The sequence below is a fragment of the Epinephelus fuscoguttatus genome, linkage group LG14, assembly GCF_011397635.1.
Source record: "Epinephelus fuscoguttatus linkage group LG14, E.fuscoguttatus.final_Chr_v1".
NCBI lineage: Eukaryota > Metazoa > Chordata > Actinopteri > Perciformes > Serranidae > Epinephelus > Epinephelus fuscoguttatus.
The window spans coordinates 23,533,234-23,553,980 of NC_064765.1; the positions used below are offsets into that span (position 1 = coordinate 23,533,234).

The window sequence follows — 20,747 nt, forward strand, 5'->3', positions numbered from 1 at the left end:
TCAGGTAACGTTTCATGTGTGGTGACATCAACAATTTATGCCTCAGTGTGGTTACAATGCTCTGTTTTGTAGTAACCATGCAAGGGACTGTTTGTTGACGGGGGAAAGGTGGTGCAAAAGGGGGAGACAGGTCAAATCATTTTTGAAACACTGGGGAGAGACTTGTGTTTTTTAATTTGGCTTAGCAGGGGCATACAAATTTAAATTGTTGTATTTTGTTTATGGTGCATTGGTCAGGACTGTTGCCCCACAGCAAGAGGGTTCCTGGTTTCGACCCCAGGGTGGGGGGTTAGAACCCAGGGTGGGGGAGCCCTTCTGTGCGGAGTTAGCATGTTTTCCCTGTGTCAGCGTGGGTTTTCTCCGGGTGCTCCAGCTTCCTCCCACAGTCCAAAGACATGCAGGTTAATTTGTGACTCTAAATTGACCGTAGGTGTGAATGTGTGTGTGTTGTCTGTCTCTATGTGTCAGCCCTGTGATAGTCTGGTGACCTGTCCAGGGTGTACCCTGCCTCTTGCTTAATGTCAGCTGGGATAGGCTCCAGCGCCCCGCGACCCCTAACAGGAAAAGTGGTAGCGGAAAATGAATGAATGTATATTGTAATTTTTTTTTTTTACAGACGATTTTTAAAGAAAACATGCCTGTGTTCCTTAAATATTGCCAAAATCACATATTTTTTGTAGAGTTATCATAGCCATAAATTGTAAAAACAGAAAGTATCGCTGGATTTTTAAATTCTGGTGGTCCTTGGGCGCATCGTGTGTGACACTCAAAAAAATGAAAAAAAAACAACAACAACAATAAGCTTAACAAAGTAATATTTCATGAAAATGACTTTATTCTGCATCTCACTAATAAAACTTTTAAGCCAGGATTTCGTCTTCAAATTGTAACTTTCAAACACCAGAGATTAAGTTTTTAAAATCTAATAACTGATGTATGGTGGAGGGAAGGCTGTGTATTTCCCTCTGTCACTCCCAGAGGCTGAAGGAAAAATATCTGTAGCTTAGGGGAAGGTAAAAAAAAAACCAAAACAAACAAACAAACAAAAAAAAACCACCACCAACAACAACAAATCCACCCCCTCCTCTCATATGTAAAGAACTGTCCCTGAAGGCAGCAGTGACACACATGGCATTTTATAGAATGTTGTACATTTTAATATTGTCTGCTTTTATAGAATGCTGTATATGTATTTTCCCGATGTTAAGACAATTTTAAAAAGAAAGGAAACAAGAAAAACACATCCACGAGTAAGCCACACCTCTGACATTTATTTGCGGCCCCTAACCTTTTGCACTACCAACGACTCCACACTGCGCATGCGCTGATCCCAGCACAGAAACATGATTGGCAGCCTGTTATATTATGCGCTCTACCCACTGTCACGGTTTCTTTCCTGTCGACCCTCAGGTAAATCTGTCTGCACGGTTTTAAAGTGTGTGTGTCTGTGTGTAAAGATTCAGTGTCTCTGTGTATATCAGTCGAGTAGCTGTCGGAAGCTAACGGTTGCTAATGGTAAATGTCGGTCGTTACTGACGGAGCACTTTGTCTCGACATTTGATGGCGCGAGCGTCAGGATGGTGTTTTTAACTAAAACTCGGTGTGGCGCTTTTCGTGCGGTTCCCCAGTGTGAGCTAACTAACGCTAACTTATAGCACATTTTGTACTTGCTATGCAGCTAACTTTAACTTTAGCTCGTGAAAGCGTGTGTTAGCTTGCACCTGTTTCTGTTTTTTTTTTTAGCTTGCACTTTCGAGACGACCCCAATGACGTCACAGCGTCGCCACGTGTGTCTGTTTTGCTGTGCAGTTTATGTTCAGGGAGACAGATTTATCAACACTAAAACAGGTTTCTGTAGTTTTGACACTAGCCCATCTGGTATGCATGTTATTTAGGAGTGTCAACCACACTCTGCCTTTGACAGTGTCACTTCCTGATCCAACGCAGTCTCCATTAAAGTTTGTTTTTCCTGTAATAGAAGCATGAACTCCACAACAAGAGCTTTGTTTCAGGACAACATGGTCTCTGTTCCTGCAGCAACATTTATTGGAGTAATTTTATTAGTGATATTAACTGGAAGAAAGCTCCCCAATAAGGTAAAATAAGTGTCATTTAAATTTATCCTTCTTTGAAAAGGTTTAAGAGTCATGCTTTTTGTTAGTTGCATCCTGAAAACTTGCTCCTACTTATTTTGGACTCCTAATTTTATATATGTGCTTTGGAAAGACTTTACTAGTTGACAAAATCTTCTCAGATTTTACTTTTCACTGTAGAAATATTATGTTTGGGTGCTATGATTACAGTTGCAAAGATATTAATGTCACTCGGGTCTATTTTTTTTTTTTTTTTTTTTTTTACTTTGTTTTGCTTTTGTGTGCTTTTTCTGTTTGGTACTATTTTTATGCTTCAGATGCATGTGTGTGATTCTGTTCACATTGTGGTTCTGCTCACATTATATGTTAAGAGTTAAAAAAAAAAAAGACAGATTTATATGTCACATTTAACAGTGGCTGTCATTATTTGGGCAAAAAATTTAAGGAATACCCACAAAATGACCATTTGTGAATCAATTGGTGATGCTGTGTTATCATAAATTCATGAGGAAAAAAACTTTCTGGCATGCCTCCACGGAGTACAGCAAACATTAATTTATGGATTGGCGATCAACAAAAAAACAGCAGCAAAACTATATCAAAACATCCATTTAACATACTCTCAAACAACACGTGCAGTATAATGCAAGTCTCATTTATCCAATGCTCAATGCTGCCCAAAAACATGCATGTTCACTAAAAAAATGTAGTATTGGAGTCTGGCTTTGGAGAGTGTAGCTAAGTTTCACTTTCAGTTCAGTTTTAAATAGTAAGGTTTTAGCAACAATGCATGTGTTTGTAAAGTTCTGAGCAAACGACTGGATAAATGAGTCTTGGATTATACTGCATGAGTTGTGTATATATTTTTGCTGTTACCTAACATGGACCCCAATCAGTAAATTAATCATCTTTGCTGTTTTATGTGGAGGCATGCAAGAGCAAGTTTTCTTCAGTAATTCAAGATGACACAACAAGTATTTTTTTAATGATACAACCTTAAGACCTCAGTGTGTTTCATCTTGGTATGAATGTATAAGTGTTTTCTAACGCTGATCTTGTCTTACAGAGGCCTTGAAGACGGGTCTCCCTCCTGCAGAGGTTAATGGCAAGGCAGTGTGGGATGGTGGTGCTGTCACAACCAGAAGCTTCATCCAGTCTCAGAATACCATGCTGGACCAGTGGCTCAGCCCAGGCAGTGGGACGAAGGGAGAAACGAAAGAAAGGATGAAAGAACCAAGCCAAGAAAAGGAAGACAATACAAGCCCTGACACAGACAAAGAACAGCTGATGGCTGTCCTGTGTGAAGAAGCAAACAGTGAGGCAGCTTCAAAGATGAGTGAGGTGCAGTCTGCAGTGAAGGACAAAGAAGCAGAGATAATAAATGGACGGCAGCAAGACAAAGTGGAAGCTCCCGAGCAAGACGACGGGGAAATAACTGCTCACCAAGATGTGTTCCACGTGAATGAAAACACAGAAGATGGAGGTATTTCTCCTACTGAGGACATTAGTCCAGAGGCAGCTCTTGGGGCACAGTTGGAGTGCCTGCAAACAAAGGATGACAATCAAGAAACCACCAGTCCATTGCAGGAAATATTAAAGATACCAAGCCTGGAAGAGCCAACAACTCTGGCTGAGCCAAGCATACAAGAAGCTCCCCATACAGCACAAGAACAAACACAGATCCAAAGCTTGGAGGAGTCAGTGACTCCGGCTCAAGAAACTGAGTGCTGGGATGAATATGTGGCTCCAGCTGCTGATGAACTGCAAAGTGGGGTGAGCAGTTCTGAGCTGGTGTTTTCCTCTCTTCTCTCCAACACTCAATCCCACCTTAATCTCAGCGGGCAGCATGACACACAGACTGGCTGGCACTTTCCTGCAGGACCTGGCCTGGCAGAAGAGATGCGGTGCCCACTGTGGCAATTTCCATCCGTGAGCTATTACCCTGCAGTAGAACCGATGGTGCCATTTGAAGGTGAGAATCTGACACCTCCCTTTGCTGGAGCAGTTTAATTTTTGGCTCTCCCATTTGTATATTTCCACTGCGGTCAACTTTGTCTAAACTCACCAGTAGTTTAATATCTAGCTGTTACTTTGCACAGACTCGTATGTTTGTTTTCCACCCAGTAATGTGGAGGGTGTGGGAGGAGATGGATGAGAGTGCCACTGCAGCAGAGCCGTTCACAAAGGCCTCGATGGACTTCACTGTTATGTCCTACAACATCCTTGCTCAGGACCTACTAGAGGTGAACTGGGAGCTGTACACACACTGCCCCCCAGAGGTGCTGGACTGGAGCTACCGTTGCAGCCTGCTACTACAGGAAATACAGAAATGGGAACCAGATGTAAGTCAAGTGCCATCTGATTTAAAATAGACTAGAAACTAGACACATTTTAAATGCAGTCTTGGCGTGCCCACTAATGAGTCGTGCGTGTCCTTGTGTGTAGATTCTGTGTCTCCAAGAAGTTCAGGAGAACCACTACCACGAACAGCTGTATCCAGTCCTGTCTCAGATGGGTAAGTCATCTGAGAAAATAAATATGGATGATGTTATGACAAAGACATGACATACTGTATGTTGTCTCCTCATGTTGGCGCTCCAGGCTACACCTGTGTGTACAAGCAGCGTACAGGGACCAAGACAGACGGCTGCGCCACGTGCTACCATAGCAGTCGCTTCTCTGAGCTGTCAGTCACCACGCTGGAGTTCTTCAGGCCTGAGACACAGCTGCTGGACCGCCACAATGTGGGCCTTGTCTTGTTGCTCCAGCCAATGGTCATCCAGGGTTTGGAGATCAAGGCGAAGGGCCCACCCCTCTGCGTGGCCAACACCCACCTGCTCTTCAACCCAAGGAGGGGGGATGTGAAGCTGGCTCAGCTAGCTATAATGCTGGCAGAGATGGACAGCGTGGTTAAGACCTGCAAGGCCAAAGGCGAACACTGTAACCTTATTATGTGTGGGGACTTTAACTCTGTCCCCCACATGCCTCTGTACCAGCTGATCACCACCGGCAAGCTCGAATTCCAGGGTCTACCAGCATGGATGGTGAGGCTAAAACACTGCAAAGAATAACTTGAGTGTAAATGCTTGCAAAGTATCTAGCTTCTCCAGGTTTCAACGTTAATGTGTACTCAAATTGTGCAGTGCAGAGTTTCAGAGTTTCACCCACATCTTTTAACGCCCTCCAACTAAACTCCTGTTTCCAGGATAATTAAAATCCTCATTTGTGCTTCGGCTCATAAACTTTATCTCTATTTGCCACCATTTCTTCACGAGAGCATGTGCGGCTCTCAACAGGGGTGAGAAGTAAGCTAGATGGCTCACTCCTGAGCTACTTCCATCAGCAGCTTTGGAAAAAAACAATGTATTATTTCTTTGTTACCAAGTGAGCTGCTTGTTCTTGCTTCCCCTGGGCAGTCCTTACTGTTGAGCCCTCTCCCACATGACTGCCTGTAGACTTGTTTCCAACAGTTCTATCAGGCTCTTGAGATTTTCTGCCATGATGCTTGCAGGAATTACCTCTGTAACCATGTATTTATTCACCCTGTCCAACAGATATCCGGTCAAGAGGACCTGTCACACAAAGCCTACAGTCACAGACTGTTTGCTCCCCTGTGGCCCAGCAATCTGGGAATCTCTGACAGCTGCCAGTACACTTCTTCTGTCAAGGAGATACCAAAGACCGAGAGCGAGAGATCAGGTCAGTGTTTGAAGTTACAGTGTGCTATTTTTTCCATGTTTCTTTTCTTCACTCACTTCACTTCCTATCCTACATCTCCTTGTGTAGGTAAAGGTCAGTACAGCCACGAGTTCATGCTGCAGCTGCGCTTCTGTCCAGCTGCATGTGTCCGTCCTCTGGACTTAGAGCAGATCCCAGGCGTGACTGACAACACACCGGGTAGAATGCAAGAACCATGACATCACTTAAAATTGTTCTACAATTTTCATAACCTGAATTTATTACCGTAATGGTTAGATTATCTGGGTCTCCTTTTTTCATGCACAGATGCTTCAAGGGGAACTCAGCCTTATGATAAAAGGTCAGTTTACCTGGTGTTTGACCCTGTTTCAGTTGGTTTTAAGGTGTGTTGTAGTGATCCACACACAAATGGACAGCCGGGACACATCGCCTCACACCTGTGTCTACAATGCATTCCCAGCTGACCGCTTGTGTTCAGATGTCATGCTTCACTTACACTAGAAGGTCAAAGAGCGCAGCAAATGGTTACAGTGTCCACCCTCTTTCCAGTCATGTTAGTGTCGGTACAGTTGGGTATATCGCTGTAAGCAGAATCCAACACGTCTCCTTCTATGGGGCAAAACAATAGACGATCACGTGACACTGCGGCAACTCGTCGTGTAATGGTTAAGTTGTAGAGCATTGATGGACCCTCAGCAAAACAACAACCACGTCCTACACTGATGACAAATTTTTTGCGCTGTCCACTTGTGATTGTCGGATTGTCCAAGATGCTGTTTAAAACCAGATGTAAACAGGGTATTTGTCATATTGCCGTCATCCCTGTTTAATCATTCAGCCATTTTGCATGTCACCTTTCACATAAAGTAAATGTGTGTTGTGTATAACAACAGGAAACTGTATAAAAGGGGAGTAAAGGCTCAGTTAAGTGGAACTGAGATGTGATTTTAGTCATACGCTTTGAGTCACAGGTTCAGACCCACCATCAGCCATCGTTTAGACCTGGAGTCGGTCTACAGACACATTCTTCCAGGCTTTGGCAAACCAGAAGTGACAACCCTGCAGTTTGAAGCGGGAGCTACTGTCGACTACATCTTCTACAGCCCAAGACGCAGCTTACCTTGCAGTCAAAATGGTACGAGACAACATGACACAAAGGCCAGTGTTGCAGCTCTGAATGAATTTGTTACTGTAGATAACTTATTTGTTCTTGTTGTCTTTATTTCCTCAGCTGGTGGTGACGTTGCGAGTAGGGGTCTGAAGCTGATTGGTTCTCTGTCCCTCCTATCAGAGGATGTCATAATGTCAATGAGCGGCCTGCCCAATCACATATTCCCCTCTGACCATCTCAGTCTTCTGGCTAAATTCCAGCTGGACCTGAATGCTGCATGATGGAAAAGACTGGATGACTCACAGTGATGTCACAGGATGAGCATATTTCCGTTCAGATGGTTCAGGTCTCGCTCTGTACACGTTTTCTTCATCAGTATGAACACTATTACTTGTGGTTCCCTGGCATCAAAGGATTATAGGTTTGTAACTGAAGATAAGTTAATGTTTTTGTTTGAAAGAGCTGGGAATTATAATGTAACAAAGGCAATGATTGCTGCAGTTCTTCTTGGTGTGGTAACGCACCAATCTGTTCATCTGTGCTTTTTAATTTATTTTAAACCTAATTTCCAAATGACAATTAGATCTCTCTGATTTATGAATCAGTTCTATTTTTTCAGATGGTAAAATACTGAATAAATATTTTCCATTAATTTGCGTCTCCTTCGTGATTTTTGCTCTTTTATCCATTACAGAAAGCACAAAGTCTGCCGCCTCCAGGCATGCGCAGCTCTTTCCTAGATGTATAATGTAGACCATCAGCATTAAATCCTCCAGTTGGGTGTCTGGCTCTTTGTGTATCCTGCCTGGTGTGGTGCTGAGATTGTGACCTGAATGTTGGCTTTGCCCCTCCCATCCCACTACGCTGAGGCACTCAGTTTGTCAGGGCAAAGATGTCTCTGTGTGTGCATGTGTGTGTCTGGCTGATGCATGAATGAATAATTCATTCAGATAGTTGAGTGTTCATGCATGACGGGGCTCAGTAAGAGAGCTTTGTGTTTATTGGCTATAAAATGTCTGCAGAGGTGATTACCATCAGCGGGACGTCTTGCACTCACATTCTAGTCAGTGCACTTTGTGAATATATTTACCATAACGCAGTCATCCATGAGTTAAAAAGTTAAATGTTTTGATGAATCAGATTATGTGTTTCTCCCCCAGCAGTATCAGATGCATGTAAGTAAACGAAGTAGGTCAGTAGGATTTTTTCTTAAATAGGTCATTATGCTTTCTGCTGCTGTGTTTTACAAACACTGGTGGACATGGTGTTTGACATCTGGAATCTAGATCTGGAATCTACTGGGAGGGAGGAGAGGGATTTGTTTATCTTCATCACAACTTCTGTGTCCTCATAATTCACCAAGGCAACTGCCTCAACTTGTTTTAAAGAGAAAACACTTGCAGAAATCTCACCACTCTCATATGTGCAGGGCTCTCAAAGTCATGGAAAACCTGAGCAGGTCATATTCTACAGTCTTGTTTTACAGGCTTGGAAAAATCATGGAATTCATAAAATCCATAACTTGTGAAAGTCTTGGGCCTTTGTTGTGTGTAATGAATTTCATTGTTAGAATAATCTGTGGATAACCTTTAACATAACGTAACATAACTGTAGCTGTTGACTTAACATAGCTCTGATAGGCGTTGATGTGTGACATTTTGTTTACCATCCTGTACGTTTATTTTCTCTCGCATTCCGTCTCCCTCCATGTATGCCAGCTTGTTGGAATTACATTTGAATAGAGGTAAAGTCTGATATTTTTGAATAATACCAGGCAAGGGAGCAAGAGTAATAATGTGACGGTGTGATTTAATGTGTTGCCCCACTAATACTTTTAAATTGTGCTGCATTTTTGAGATTGAGCAGTTGACATAGGCAGCCAGGGTGTTCAGTGGGTACTCTGTGCACTGGGTATTCCCAGGTGGTCTCCCATCCAAGTACTGACCCGGCCTGACCCTGCTTAGCTTCCGAGATCGGGCGTATTCAGGGTGGTATGGCCGTAAGTGATTGAAGGGCATGCATACACACTATTTACAGATGGTAAAACTCCACCAAGGGTGGATGGCAAATGGTAATCTGTCATTTTCCTGCACATAACAAGTGCCATGGCAAGACCAAACGGCGAAAATCAACTGATCCGTCTGTCATCTGTGCTGTGTGTTTCCACAGCGTGATGAAGCGCATCCCTCTGTGCAGCCAGCTGGGCCTCCATGTTTTGTCCAAAAAGTATTAAAGGACATAAGAACTAAACATGTTCCAAACACACAAACAAATATTGTAATGGTGGATTTCTACTTAAAATGCATACATAAGTCATTAGCATTTTTTTTTTTGATTTGGATACTTTATGTGTTCGCTTTTTCTGTCCATGCCAATGGGCAAAGAATCTCAACACGTCTCTTCTCAGACCTATCAATGGCAGCGTGAGTGTCTTTACGTATTAAGGGTATGTATTCATGATCATCGTAATGCCCTTTTGTGGCATATGCTTGATGTTTTTTTTTCATGTTTCTTTCATGTCAAGCACATTAGGTTCCTTTGTAGTGAAATGTGCCCTATAAATAAAGCTGCCTTGCCTTGCCTATTCTTTGCCCGGTGACATTTAGATCCCCTGTCCCCTCCAATGAGCAGACATCTTTGAAAAAATACTGAGTAAAAGCTAACATAACATCTCATGTTTACTTTAAAAATAGTTTAAGCACAAATTATGTACTTCAACAATGTGATTAATAGATTACAACGTGCCTTGCGCTTCCTCCTTGCCTCACAGTCGGCCATGCTTGTTGAAAAAGGTGATGTTCTATTGCAGCCCACTTGGGATGATATGGAACACTGTGATTGGCGTATAGACATCCTGTCTAGTAAGTCTGCATTTGGGTGGAGTCAGACAACAGTAATCATAGATCTAGATATCCTAGAAAAGCTATGTCCAGTGGAATGGATGCAGGATCTGAATGGGTTTTTAAGTTTTGTCCATGAAAATGTGAGAACCCTGTATGTGGTTTTACAGTAGCACACTGTGACATGACAGTATTTTACCTGCCTTTTAGAGCTACATTATCGGCCTATGCATAAAAGTGGTTCCTTGCTGACTGGGTTTTACTGAATGCAGCTGCCATTAAGACATATTAGCTGATTACTGTGCTGGACTTAGATCCACCCACTTGGGGATCCATTAAACGGATCATGACCCACACATGGTGCCAGCACACTACAGCTATTATTTATATGACTGCAGCAAACGCTGGCTGCACCTAAACAATATGACGAACAGAATGCTAATGGCAAACAGTCTCAGTCTTTTGTTTGCACAGTTTTACCTCCCAGATATTCTGAGATGTAGAAGGTGAACCAACCATCCCACTTGGCTTTACTGAGTGTTTTTTAATCTACTGTTTTGCTGCACACAGAGGCTTATGCTTCCATTTTATGGATTTATTGGCATTAAGTTTCCTCTGTGTAAACCTGACAGGAAGTGTTAAGAGATCTCCCGAGTCTGCCCTCATCGTTATTTGCCTTGTTGCCAGAAGCTGCCCTTCAGCTGAGGACACCCTGTGCTCAGTTTGAACTATTGGACAGAAAACTGGCGCCATTCCCTGCCTGACACCCAGCCCGCCTGACAACTAATAGCAGCATGCTTACTGATTAATCGCTGAGTTTTTGGACCAGGCCTGCTTAAATCAGGACAAGGTAATAAAATACACAATTATGAGTTATCACAAAGTCGAATCCAAAAACAAAACTGTGTTGCCACTTTGACCTTTTATTGTGATCCTGTAAATCAACAGTCTTGGTACAAAAACAATCGTGTTACAGAGCACTGAAACAAAAATGGACAACACCCACTGTACACATTAAAATGCTGGCTGTGGCAACATGTTCAAAACAGTGTGTGGTAAATATTGGCTGACTGGTGATCACCAACACTGACGGAAGTATAAAATGACAGAATTTCCGATAAAAAATAAAATACAAAATGCAGATAAAAGTGCTGTAAACAAACCTCTTTACACCTTATCTTAAGCGGGGGTCATGACCACTTAAGGCAAGTTCAACATTGGATAAATTTGCTACAAACAAAAGTTAGGAACGATGTACACATAAAGCAGTTATACAGTACATTTAAACCGACTTGTCGTTACTTTGCATCCACATTAAATGCAGATGCGTTGCTGTGAGCCACCTTGATAATTGTCTTGCTTTAGATTCAGCAGCCAGAATAACATCTGTCCATATTCAGTCTCAATAGCATGCTAAACATGCTAGCATCAGGATATTAAACGTCAAAAAACTGCCTCACACATCTGACTTCACTCACTTTCAGTGTTTTGGAAGAGCAGAGATTACGCTGCTGTGTGTTGAGTTAGACAATGAGAATAATGGAGTGGATATAAAAAGTCTTCTCTTTGAGTTTTCATACAAGGCACGAGGGTAGTGGTCTGCAAACTAGTCACTACACAAGCAAGTTGCTGCCCAGCAGAGCTTAAGTGGATTTAAAATCACATTACATGTATTTGCACACTTACAGTACGACGATACAGATTGCAGACGAGCCTTAAGAGCTTTTGTTGAACGTAATAAAACCACAGAAACCTATGATATGTCCAGTAGCACATCTACACTGAGTGGAAGTCTCACCCAGCATCAGGGGAAAGTCATATTTCTTGTGTTGAGTTCGCAAAACTCCGCAGTTATTTAAAAATGTTTACAAAGTACTACGCTTCTGTCCCTGTTTTATCATTTGGGAACGCTGCCAGCACCAATTACTATGCACAGTAACTGCTCCAGAAAAAGCCTCTGACAACATAGATGGAGGGAAGCTGAATGAGGCGTTTGTTTGTAGAGGAAAAGTTGCTGGTGACCTATTCAACATTGCATCCCCGTGAATAGGCCAAAGTGTACAAAGAATAGCCTTGCAGTAAATCAGCGGCCGCGTGAAACAAGTGTGTGGTACCTTGTGACTTTACAAGCGAGCTAAAAATTCTCCTTCAGACTCTGATCTGGTAACCGCTCATGTCTGCAGCAGCTTTTTGATCCAAAACCTTCTTCTCTCCAGAGGGACTGCAACAAAACACAAACATAAAAGAGCTTTATTCACATGAGAGGGAAACTGTGACTAACTCATAAACTACTTCTCCTTTGCTGTAAATCACAAGACACCTGTAGTCTAAATATTTTGACTAAAACATTTCACGCTCATGACTAACGTGGCTGTATTTTTTAGGGAAGAACACATGATTAATCATACCGTCTCTCGACACGGCTGATCCTGCGTATGGGGCTGCTCGGCCCTCTGAGGGGTGAACCCATGCTGTTTCTCCTGTCTTTGGTGGGAGAGGGTGGTGCAGGCTTTCCTATCTGCAAACACACACAGGAACATCCTCATAAGAATCACCAGACGCAGGTGAGTCAGCTGTGCTTTATGTCCTCGCTGTACAAGGCGAGGTCCAGTATCAGTGGCTTAAATCTGTATTTTTAACGCGCTTGTGCAGAGCACTCGCTGTAAAAGATCAGCTATTGATGGATTGAGCCGGCCATGCATGAAGCACAGCGGGGCAGAGTCAAGCCATCACATTAGTTTTATTATACACACAGCTCAGCATCAAGGCGGCCTTCATTATATTAGCATGAGAGGTGATGAGAGAGCATCATTTGAGGGGAAATAGCTCCTCAAACAGCGGGTCATCTCCGTGTCACTGTGTATGAAGACGCAGCACATCAAAAGAAATCTAATAAGCAGTTAAGCAGGGCAGCTGCTCTGTTCGGGACAAATTACATTTATCATCATTGTGTTTAATACTGCAACAGTTCCATCAGCTTGTACCACTGTGTCGTACCTTCAGCCTCATGTCTCGAGTGTGCCTCTCCAGCTCCTTCCGCAGCTCCTCCTTGGTCAGCTTGTCCACGTCTATTATCGAATGTTTCCACTCTATCTGCTCCACGCTGTGAGGGTCATGGGACACGTACTGGCCGATCCTGACCTTGCGCAGGGTGTGCCAGTAGCCCCTGTAGGCTCCGTCGTATTCTTGCACCAAGTCCATCAGTGTCCGGAACTCCAGGGGCTTGAACATGAGGTCCTCCCTTCGGCTGATGCCCAGCGCTCCGAAGCGCCCCCCGCTGTGAACTCCCAGCACAATGTGGTGGAAGTGGTTCCCTGAGAACTGAGACTGAAAGCTGAGGGGGAAGCGCTCCACACCTGGCATGCTGTTGGTGAGGTAACTGCAGGACAGTGGGTCAAGGGAATGGACGTTTGCAATGAAACATACAAAACATTTGTAAGACATCACTGCATATATAATGTTATACAATATGATCTACTCATAAAGATACATCCCTAGGATCACCGCCTCCAGGCATTTGATTGGCAGGGCCTCCCGAGTCATCTCTTTAGCAATGTCCATCAACCTGTGCACAACAATGAAACAAGACACTTTTAATGGTCATCTTTGATGTAACACACAGCTGTGTGCACTATAAATGACATGCACACACTGCTCTTTGACAAAAACATTTTCCATGGGCCGGGGAAATAAAATTTGCGCGACTAAATCTAATAAAGTGAGGTCAGGAAAACTGTGTTCCAGACCTCCTGCTGCTGCCTGACGTTAGTTTGGACTCACAAAATCCTGAGGAGACACAGCTGATCCACACACATCGAGCATGAGCAACACAAAAATCAGCTGCTGCTACAAACCTCTATGTCTTGGATGAAAGGCAAAATTTTCGCTTACGCAGTAAGAGGCCGGCTCTTCTTGATTTCGAAAAACTGCGTTCCCGTGTGATTGTACCTGTAGGACACAGTTAAGGTCACACCAGCACAGAGCAAACTGCTTTGGGAGAACACTCTGCTGCATGCAGTGGGGGAGAGGAGACGAGCATTTGTAGCGCTTTGTGATATTCATAGGTTGTTGGTTAATTATGGATGAATTTTGTCTTGGAATGGAATCAAGCTTAACAAAGAGCAGAGTATCTACGGTGGCCTACTTCTAAGGTTTGGCCCTAATTTGTAAAAGTGTGACAAAACAGTGGGTCAGTGGGATTAATGAAAGGTAGATTGTACACTATGTTCGCCCACTTAAAGGGGAACTATGCACACTTTCAAAATTCATACATTTTATTTCTATGGTTTAAGAGGGACCAAAAATATTAGTAAACATAAACAACTCTCTTCCAAACTCAAAAACTAGAGTGCTAAATCTCAAGTTTGTGATGTCATAGAGTGTAAAGTCTGGAGCTGCTCCATAGACAATGAATTAGGAAAGATATTATAGATGCAGGTATAGGGGTTATACCCACCTCTTTTTCTGCCTGTTTATAGTAAACATAACCATCAGCCAAAAAGCCACTGGAATATATAGGAGAGCTTACCCACAGTCTCCTTGGTAACCCACCCATCTACCCAGTAGTACACCCACTTCCCGGCTCCAAAATGTTCGTAAGCATGGGTCAAAGTTTCTCCAGTCAAGTCTGTTTTAATACATCACAACTTTTGCGTTGGAGGTGGTGTACTCGTCTTTCAGGCCTCGGTTTGTGCGTATGCAATGTTTAGAAATGAGACCCCACCTCCAGACTTTATACTCTATGACAGGAGTGGGCAAGCTGTGGGCTCAGGGGCCACATGCAGGCCTTCTCCAGTGGCTCCCTGTGGCTTTGACAAAATTATATGGAAATGAATAGCAGTTATTTTTTAACATTTAATTATTTTGATTTATCATTGCTGTAGCCCTAAAACAATTCTTGCATTTTCCAGTTGTATAAAGGAGTAGCCGATACACAAAATGTTTTAACATCTCGACAACTATGTGCGTCACACATCCACAACCTGGCACCTTCTCCAAATTGCCAAATATCAGTAGCAATGACAATGTGTCTCCTTAGTGAGAATACCTATTGATTCCAAATCCCAAAAAAGAAATCATATTTAAAAAGTTTAAGTACCAAATAATCATAAATAATCCAGCTACTTTGCGGTAAAACATATTAAAAATGCTCATTTACACCTATTAGAAATGCTTATAGGCTAATTTAGATTAAAATGGGCTGTGGTGCCGTCACTTTGAGGTACAAAAATGTATTCCAGCACCAAAAATAGCTCTTCTGATGGTAAAGGTTGCTGACTCCTGCTCTATGACATCTCAAGTTTGAGACTAACTTCTCTGGGTCCTGGCTCTGAGAGAGAGCAGCTCATGTTCACAGATATTGATTCAACTTTCCTGAGTCACAGAAATAACATACTGGAATGCTTAATGTGGGTGATGTTCTTCTTTAGGTAGGATCAAAATATATCTGTCTGACTATAAATGGCATGTTGGCAAAAGCATTTAAATACACTCATTAGTTATTGCCGTACTAACCAGTTAGTTGTACAAACTTAGTCAAAGGATACTGCAATTCCCTGATGTATTTCTGTATGGCTTCCAGGCGCTGTGGGATAGTGGTGGTAGGTTGGTATGTAGGCACACTCGGTATTGGAATCTGTGGGACAGAGCATCCAAACAACTGCATTACAAGTGTACAATCCCAATATTCATGGCAACTGGAGAATGTGTGTGACCTCTTTGTGCTCTTCTCTATTCAGCCAACTGGCAAGAGCATCTTTTTCCTCTTTAACCACCAGTGAAAAAGTATGGTCATTTTTTTTTCAAGCTGATTTCGTGGCACATCTGTAAGTCATGTGTGACTGCATAGTAACACTGTAACTCAACATTTTCCCACGACACATAGGTGCTAATTGTTCCTCCACCATGTGTAAGTGTCTCCAGCAAAGTGTGACGTGCACCTGTTACTCCTGCCATGTGTAACCAGCTGCAGCTTTACATTATCAGATGCTTTACCTTGGGCAGGTCAGTGACACCCCGGATCTCTTTCCCCAAAGCTTCACCGTTGGGGTGTATTCGAGCCACATGGCGCCACATCCTCTCCCAAGTCTCCTCGTCCACCGGAAGGCCTCCTCTGTTCACATAGAAAGGCACCCCTCCATCCCTCAGCTCTTCTTCCCCTTCGTCCTCCTGCTCCTCATCTCTCTGCTCCAGTGAGCCCACGGTGGCCCTCAGCATCCCTCCTCCTCTTCCTCCACCAGCAGGAAGCTGACTAGAAACGTCCAGAGTGATGCCTTGGACCTTTCACTGGTTAATCTGCTTGCAGGTTTGAGTAGGTTTCCACAACAGATGGCCGACTCATGACATCAAGCAGCTTGTGCCACAAATATCTCAAGAAAATGTCAATGCAGTGGAGCCTTAAATCTAAAGGTGATCAGCTGTGATCAAACTCACCCCTAGAGTTGGAGCATCAGTGATTTCACCAGTGAAGTATGAAAAGAAAATCCTTTTTGGGATACAGGATGACTTTGCTGTGACAATCCAGCTCTTTGGTCAAACCTAGCAGACTATAGGCCATTCACTAATCACATACACATGTAAATAAATAAATTAAGACACTAAGCCAATGTAGCCTTTACATGTGGAGCCTATTTTAATGTCCATACAGTGAAAGTTCATCAACAAGGCAACAGCAGCCCGCCTATGTGCCGCTATCACAGCACGTTAAGAGGATTGACTCTGCAGACAACAAAGTCTTAGAAATTACTAATTCCCTGCACCGTTAGAGGTCATTCACACCACAGATATCCCGCAGAAATCACTGCTGCTGTACAATCCCATCACCTCGACTCTCCTCAAACGTCCACTTCATCTCCGTTTCACCGAATCACCTCCTTCTAGAGGAGCCGGTTCATTGTTCATGCAGCAGATGCTCCTGGGTTCAGCGACTGCGGGTTGGATTCACGTCCAACGAGCCGCTCAGACACTCCCAGACCTCCGTGTACTGCGCATGCTCCGTACACAGCGGATGATCTCAGGCGTGACAAATGCTGCATTCAGGTGCTCTCCGTAACGCGTTAATCTGAGATCCGTCTGCCACATTTAAGTGCTTTTGGTTATTAACAGTCTCAAAACGCACCATTTTTGAGTTACATTTAAATTTATTAATCTAATAATGTAGTACTTGGCTCTGTGGTGGCAGGGAAAAGAGTAATTTATTTCAGACAAAATGAAAAAATAAAACTGTAATGGAAATAGACATGTTACAATTGAGCTTATTTACAGTAGATGCCAGAGAGTGTATTGTTTTTACTATCAGTTTAAAGTCCAGCAGCTTCTAATCATGTCACAGGTTACTTAATTAGTCATTAACCGGCTAAATTATACTGGTGTAATATTTAATCAGGATGTCTACAGGTATAGGACACTTAATTTTAATGCTTAAAATACCTTTTCATGACAATTTTGAAGACAAATCATATATTTTTTATGCAAACATTGCAGGTAACTATGCAGAGGTAGGCCTTATGTAAGAATATGGTTATTAGAGTGAGTTAAGTTAATCTAAATTTTGCTGACAGGTTGAGTCAGGGGTGTCAAAGAACTGCCCTGGGGCCGTAACTGTCCCGCCAAAGGGGTCCAACCCAGCCATCTAGATGAGTTTGCACACCTAATGTTGATGCACTTGTGAAGGCTGAGAGGTTTAAACAGTGATACTGCACGTAAAATACTGCCTCAGAGGCTTTTCCACCCTGACTAGAATACAGCACTCTGAAATGACAACGAATACTTTCTGTACTCCTATTTAAAGATACTGAACATTGTGCAAAATATTGTCAACCAGCAGCTTCAGTAAAAAAAGAAACTGTATCAGATTTCTGTCTTAAAACAATATGGAAGGAACCCTGCTGCTGAGGAGGCACTGACAAAACTTCAGACTGTAAGGCAGTGGATGATTTCACCTGCTTTAATGGAAAATTATGAAAAGTCACATTATAAAAATGAATAGTAGACTGATTGAATGTGGAAAAACTGAGACATACAGTTGAATTTGCACTTTTTCAGGATATTGTGGGCTATTTATTATTTGTTTTGCAAATGGATGAATGTTTTCAAAATGTACTTCTTTACACTAAAAAAGGAAACATTTGAAAGGGTTGTTATTTATAGATTATTATGCAGTGGTTTCGCTGGTCCGGCTCACTTGAGATCATATTGGGCTGTATGTGGCCCCTGAACTAAGTTCAAATATAAAGTAAAAAGACAGTAGGGTCAGTGGTGGGTTTGTGATGTTACAGATTAGGAACATCAGAAATGTGGGAATTTACACAGAAGAGCTTAGAGTAACTCATTTTTACAAAAAGAAATTACAAGATGGATGAATGAAATGTGTGCCAATTAAGACCTCACAAATTCAAATTTAAGATCATTTGATTACTTCCAAGGCCTTATGTTTATGAAGTAGAATTAAAGACTTTTTAATGACCTGCAGACACCCTGTTAACCCCTGCTTATGTTTTCCATTGTACATCTCATCTTACCTGCACTGTTAGGAAAAAAGCAATAATCAGATTTCCACTGTACTTAAAGATCTTAAAACAAGGTCATTAAGAAGAGAGCCACAACTGTGTAAAAATATGAACCTGAAATTGCTCTAAGATATCTTTCCAATAGCAAATCTGCATCTTGCTCAAAAAAGAAAAGCCTCTACGTGTTTGGGCTCTTGGAAAAACTGGAGACTGAAGACATTAGCATTGCAACAACTCATTTATTCTTGTAACAAATTTCTTTTATAAGAACAACAAAACTTAAAGTAATTTGCAGTTAAATCAACACACCCACCCTCACCAAACCAAACTACAAAATCTCACAATGTTTTTTTATATGCATAAAAGGAAAATAATATTAAACAGGAAACTTTGTGTATTTACAGGTCCAGCTCAGCTGTAGATATATTAAAACCTTGGAGCACCATAGTCGTCAGGCATCCGTTCAATATTGTACCTGCATGAAAAAACAAGAAAGACGAATAATCTGATATTAAGCCCAGGATAAAGTTTAACAAAAGCACACACATAAAAAGCTGCCATATATTTAAAGCAAATGTTGGAATGCTCTGTTACCTGTGGTTTGAGATGTACATGATGGGTACTCCGGGGATCTTCCTGATTCTTCTCTTAAGATCTCTGTCCACTGTGGCCACGATGTAACACTTGTGCTGTGGAAATATATTTGTGTTATTGATATCGAACTTTAAGTACCAAAACATGACATACATTTACCCACTAAAATGAATTGACAATTTAAATGTTATCAATTACACCCATGCGCCCTCTGCTGTGACAAGCCAAAATTTCTACTGTGAAAAAGGCCTGTTATCAAACATGCTGTGGTGTTCATCATGAAGTCAACAATGAAATCTTAATACATATATGTGTAAGTGCAACTGAACATTAAGGCATACTACCTGTGTCACCCTTTGGACCAAACAGTCATCGGCATATGTTCCCTTGTGTGTGCAAGGCAGGCGATCAAACCTTGGGTCCTTGGCTATCCTGCAAAAACAAGACAAGCAAAAAAAAAAGTGATTAGACAAATAACGTAAGAATAAACAGAATGAGTTCAGGTCCTAAGTGCCACATTATATTCAGCAGCTTGTACCTGAGTGCGACTCTGTACTTCATTCCAAGCTTTTCTATCTCAGCCATCACACAGTCTGTGATACACGGGATGCCTGGATTGGACAAAACAGCAGAGGAAAAAAAAATGCATCATTATATATCATAATTGAATGGGAAAAAAAATTACTATCTCACTGTTATTAACCACTTTGCAACAGAGGTCTACTTACATTTTGCGTACAGACAATCCATCATAGACTGAACAATGTCTAGTTTGGCCTTGATGGAGAAGTTGATGAAATTGGTGTCGACAAGAATGTGGTATGGTGGACCCAGCTGAGTGTTGTACTGGAAGAACAGGCATGATGGGTACTTTGTCCTACACAAAAAGTTAAAAGAAATCAAGTTAAGGAGCCATCTACCACAGATACTTCATCAACTTCTTCAAACTTTTGTGTGTCAGACTTACACTTCTCTCTCCTTAAGCGCTGAGGGATCTTTCTTCTTTTTCTCTTTTGCTTTGGCACGGTCTTTCTCTTTTCTACAAAACAAACAAGGCGTTACCTTTATGATCCACGCATAGATATTAATGTTTTCCTTTTCTTTTTCTGGAATTTTTATGAGACTTAGCTGGATTAATGATATGGACAGAGTTTATGAACAAGACGAGAAAACAGAGGACATAAGAAAACTCACAGTCTGTTGTCTTTCAGATTGATCATTCTCTTCATTGCAGCAAACTTCCTTGTTTTCTGCTTCCCCTTGATTTAACAAATTAAAACACACAAATATTGGTTATTGAAATATTACTAGTGGAAGGTTTGAGTCCAGGCTAACAACAAAACCTCTCTTTTCATTAAACAAAATAGCAACTAACGTTAAATCATAAAAACAATCTGAACTTTGTTGTTATTGTTATTTTTGAAGCAGTTCTTAAGACAGGCAGTTGAGTTAGCATGTATAGCTACAGTGATTACAAAACATCCACTTAATTCATTAGCATAACACTGAACACAAGCTAAATACATTGCAACTTTTTATGGAGTCATTGCCAACTGAAGTTCAATAATGTTGTGACCAAGATCTTTAGATTGATAGATGTCAATGTATATATCTAACTTACAGCTTTCCTATCAACAGCTGAAGTTGTGAGCTTACTTCATTTTAGATGCTAGGCTAACGTTAGCTAATGTAGCTCAGTCGCTTGCCTGACAAAAAGCTTCAACGCCAAATTATTAATAACAGTTATACACAATAGCATACTTTAACGGATAGCAATAAGAGAGACAGTCGTAACACGGTTAAAAATTACATACCATGGTTTAAATTTGAGACCACAGAGCTGATTAGCTGCGCAAAATTCGCTCCCCTTCCCCTCGTGTATGGACGCGATTGCTGGTGACGT

At 41.9% G+C, this 20,747-nt stretch overlaps 3 protein-coding genes across 4 annotated transcripts; 1 reads left to right on the forward strand and 2 right to left on the reverse strand.

The window, feature by feature from the left end:
- The first annotated feature begins 1,299 nt into the window (after positions 1-1,299).
- Positions 1,300-7,555, forward strand: angel1 (angel homolog 1 (Drosophila)). 2 transcript variants are annotated; one of them, XM_049596948.1, is made up of 10 exons: positions 1,300-1,410; positions 3,160-4,065; positions 4,218-4,435; positions 4,539-4,608; positions 4,695-5,137; positions 5,648-5,792; positions 5,880-5,990; positions 6,099-6,132; positions 6,764-6,927; positions 7,024-7,555. In XM_049596948.1, exons 1-10 carry the CDS (start codon positions 1,344-1,346, stop codon positions 7,182-7,184), a joined length of 2,319 nt encoding a protein of 772 aa, XP_049452905.1. In that variant the 5' UTR covers positions 1,300-1,343; the 3' UTR covers positions 7,185-7,555. The 2 variants fall into 2 exon arrangements, with proteins under 2 accessions (XP_049452905.1, XP_049452906.1); XM_049596949.1 differs by lacking the exon at positions 5,880-5,990 and having other exon boundaries at positions 5,648-5,798.
- Positions 7,556-10,669: 3,114 nt separating this feature from the next.
- On the reverse strand, positions 10,670-16,706 carry vash1 (vasohibin 1). The gene is made up of 7 exons (XM_049597095.1): positions 15,738-16,706; positions 15,290-15,378; positions 13,635-13,691; positions 13,234-13,308; positions 12,741-13,122; positions 12,152-12,261; positions 10,670-11,964 (listed from the first exon to the last, which is right to left on the reverse strand). Exons 1-7 carry the CDS (start codon positions 15,957-15,959, stop codon positions 11,892-11,894), a joined length of 1,008 nt encoding a protein of 335 aa, XP_049453052.1. The 5' UTR covers positions 15,960-16,706; the 3' UTR covers positions 10,670-11,891.
- A 1,763-nt stretch (positions 16,707-18,469) lies between these two features.
- On the reverse strand, positions 18,470-20,747 carry fcf1 (FCF1 rRNA-processing protein). The gene is made up of 8 exons (XM_049595938.1): positions 20,659-20,747; positions 20,039-20,103; positions 19,812-19,883; positions 19,573-19,721; positions 19,383-19,455; positions 19,189-19,276; positions 18,845-18,939; positions 18,470-18,725 (listed from the first exon to the last, which is right to left on the reverse strand). The coding sequence occupies exons 1-8, from the start codon at positions 20,659-20,661 to the stop codon at positions 18,677-18,679; spliced, it is 594 nt and encodes a 197-aa protein (XP_049451895.1). The 5' UTR covers positions 20,662-20,747; the 3' UTR covers positions 18,470-18,676.

What these genes read in the sequence shown, in the direction of transcription:
- fcf1 (XM_049595938.1), bottom strand. An exon ending in GCGCTTAAGGAGAGAGAAGT is followed by an intron (nt 19,722 to 19,811) that starts GTAAGTCTGACA and finishes CTTTTTGTGTAG; the next exon opens with GACAAAGTACCCATCATGCC. An exon ending in TGGTCCAAAGGGTGACACAG is followed by an intron (nt 18,940 to 19,188) that starts GTAGTATGCCTT and finishes ATATTTCCACAG; the next exon opens with CACAAGTGTTACATCGTGGC.
- angel1 (XM_049596948.1), top strand. Translation starts at nt 1,344, where the DNA reads ATGATTGGCAGCCTGTTATATTATGCGCTCTACCCACTGTCACGGTTT. An exon ending in AGGGTCTACCAGCATGGATG is followed by an intron (nt 5,138 to 5,647) that starts GTGAGGCTAAAA and finishes CCTGTCCAACAG; the next exon opens with ATATCCGGTCAAGAGGACCT. An exon ending in ACTCAGCCTTATGATAAAAG is followed by an intron (nt 6,133 to 6,763) that starts GTCAGTTTACCT and finishes TTTGAGTCACAG; the next exon opens with GTTCAGACCCACCATCAGCC.
- vash1 (XM_049597095.1), bottom strand. Translation starts at nt 15,959, where the DNA reads ATGCTGAGGGCCACCGTGGGCTCACTGGAGCAGAGAGATGAGGAGCAG. An exon ending in AAGAGCCGGCCTCTTACTGC is followed by an intron (nt 13,309 to 13,634) that starts GTAAGCGAAAAT and finishes TGTTGTGCACAG; the next exon opens with GTTGATGGACATTGCTAAAG. An exon ending in GAGGCGGTGATCCTAGGGAT is followed by an intron (nt 13,123 to 13,233) that starts GTATCTTTATGA and finishes ACTGTCCTGCAG; the next exon opens with TTACCTCACCAACAGCATGC.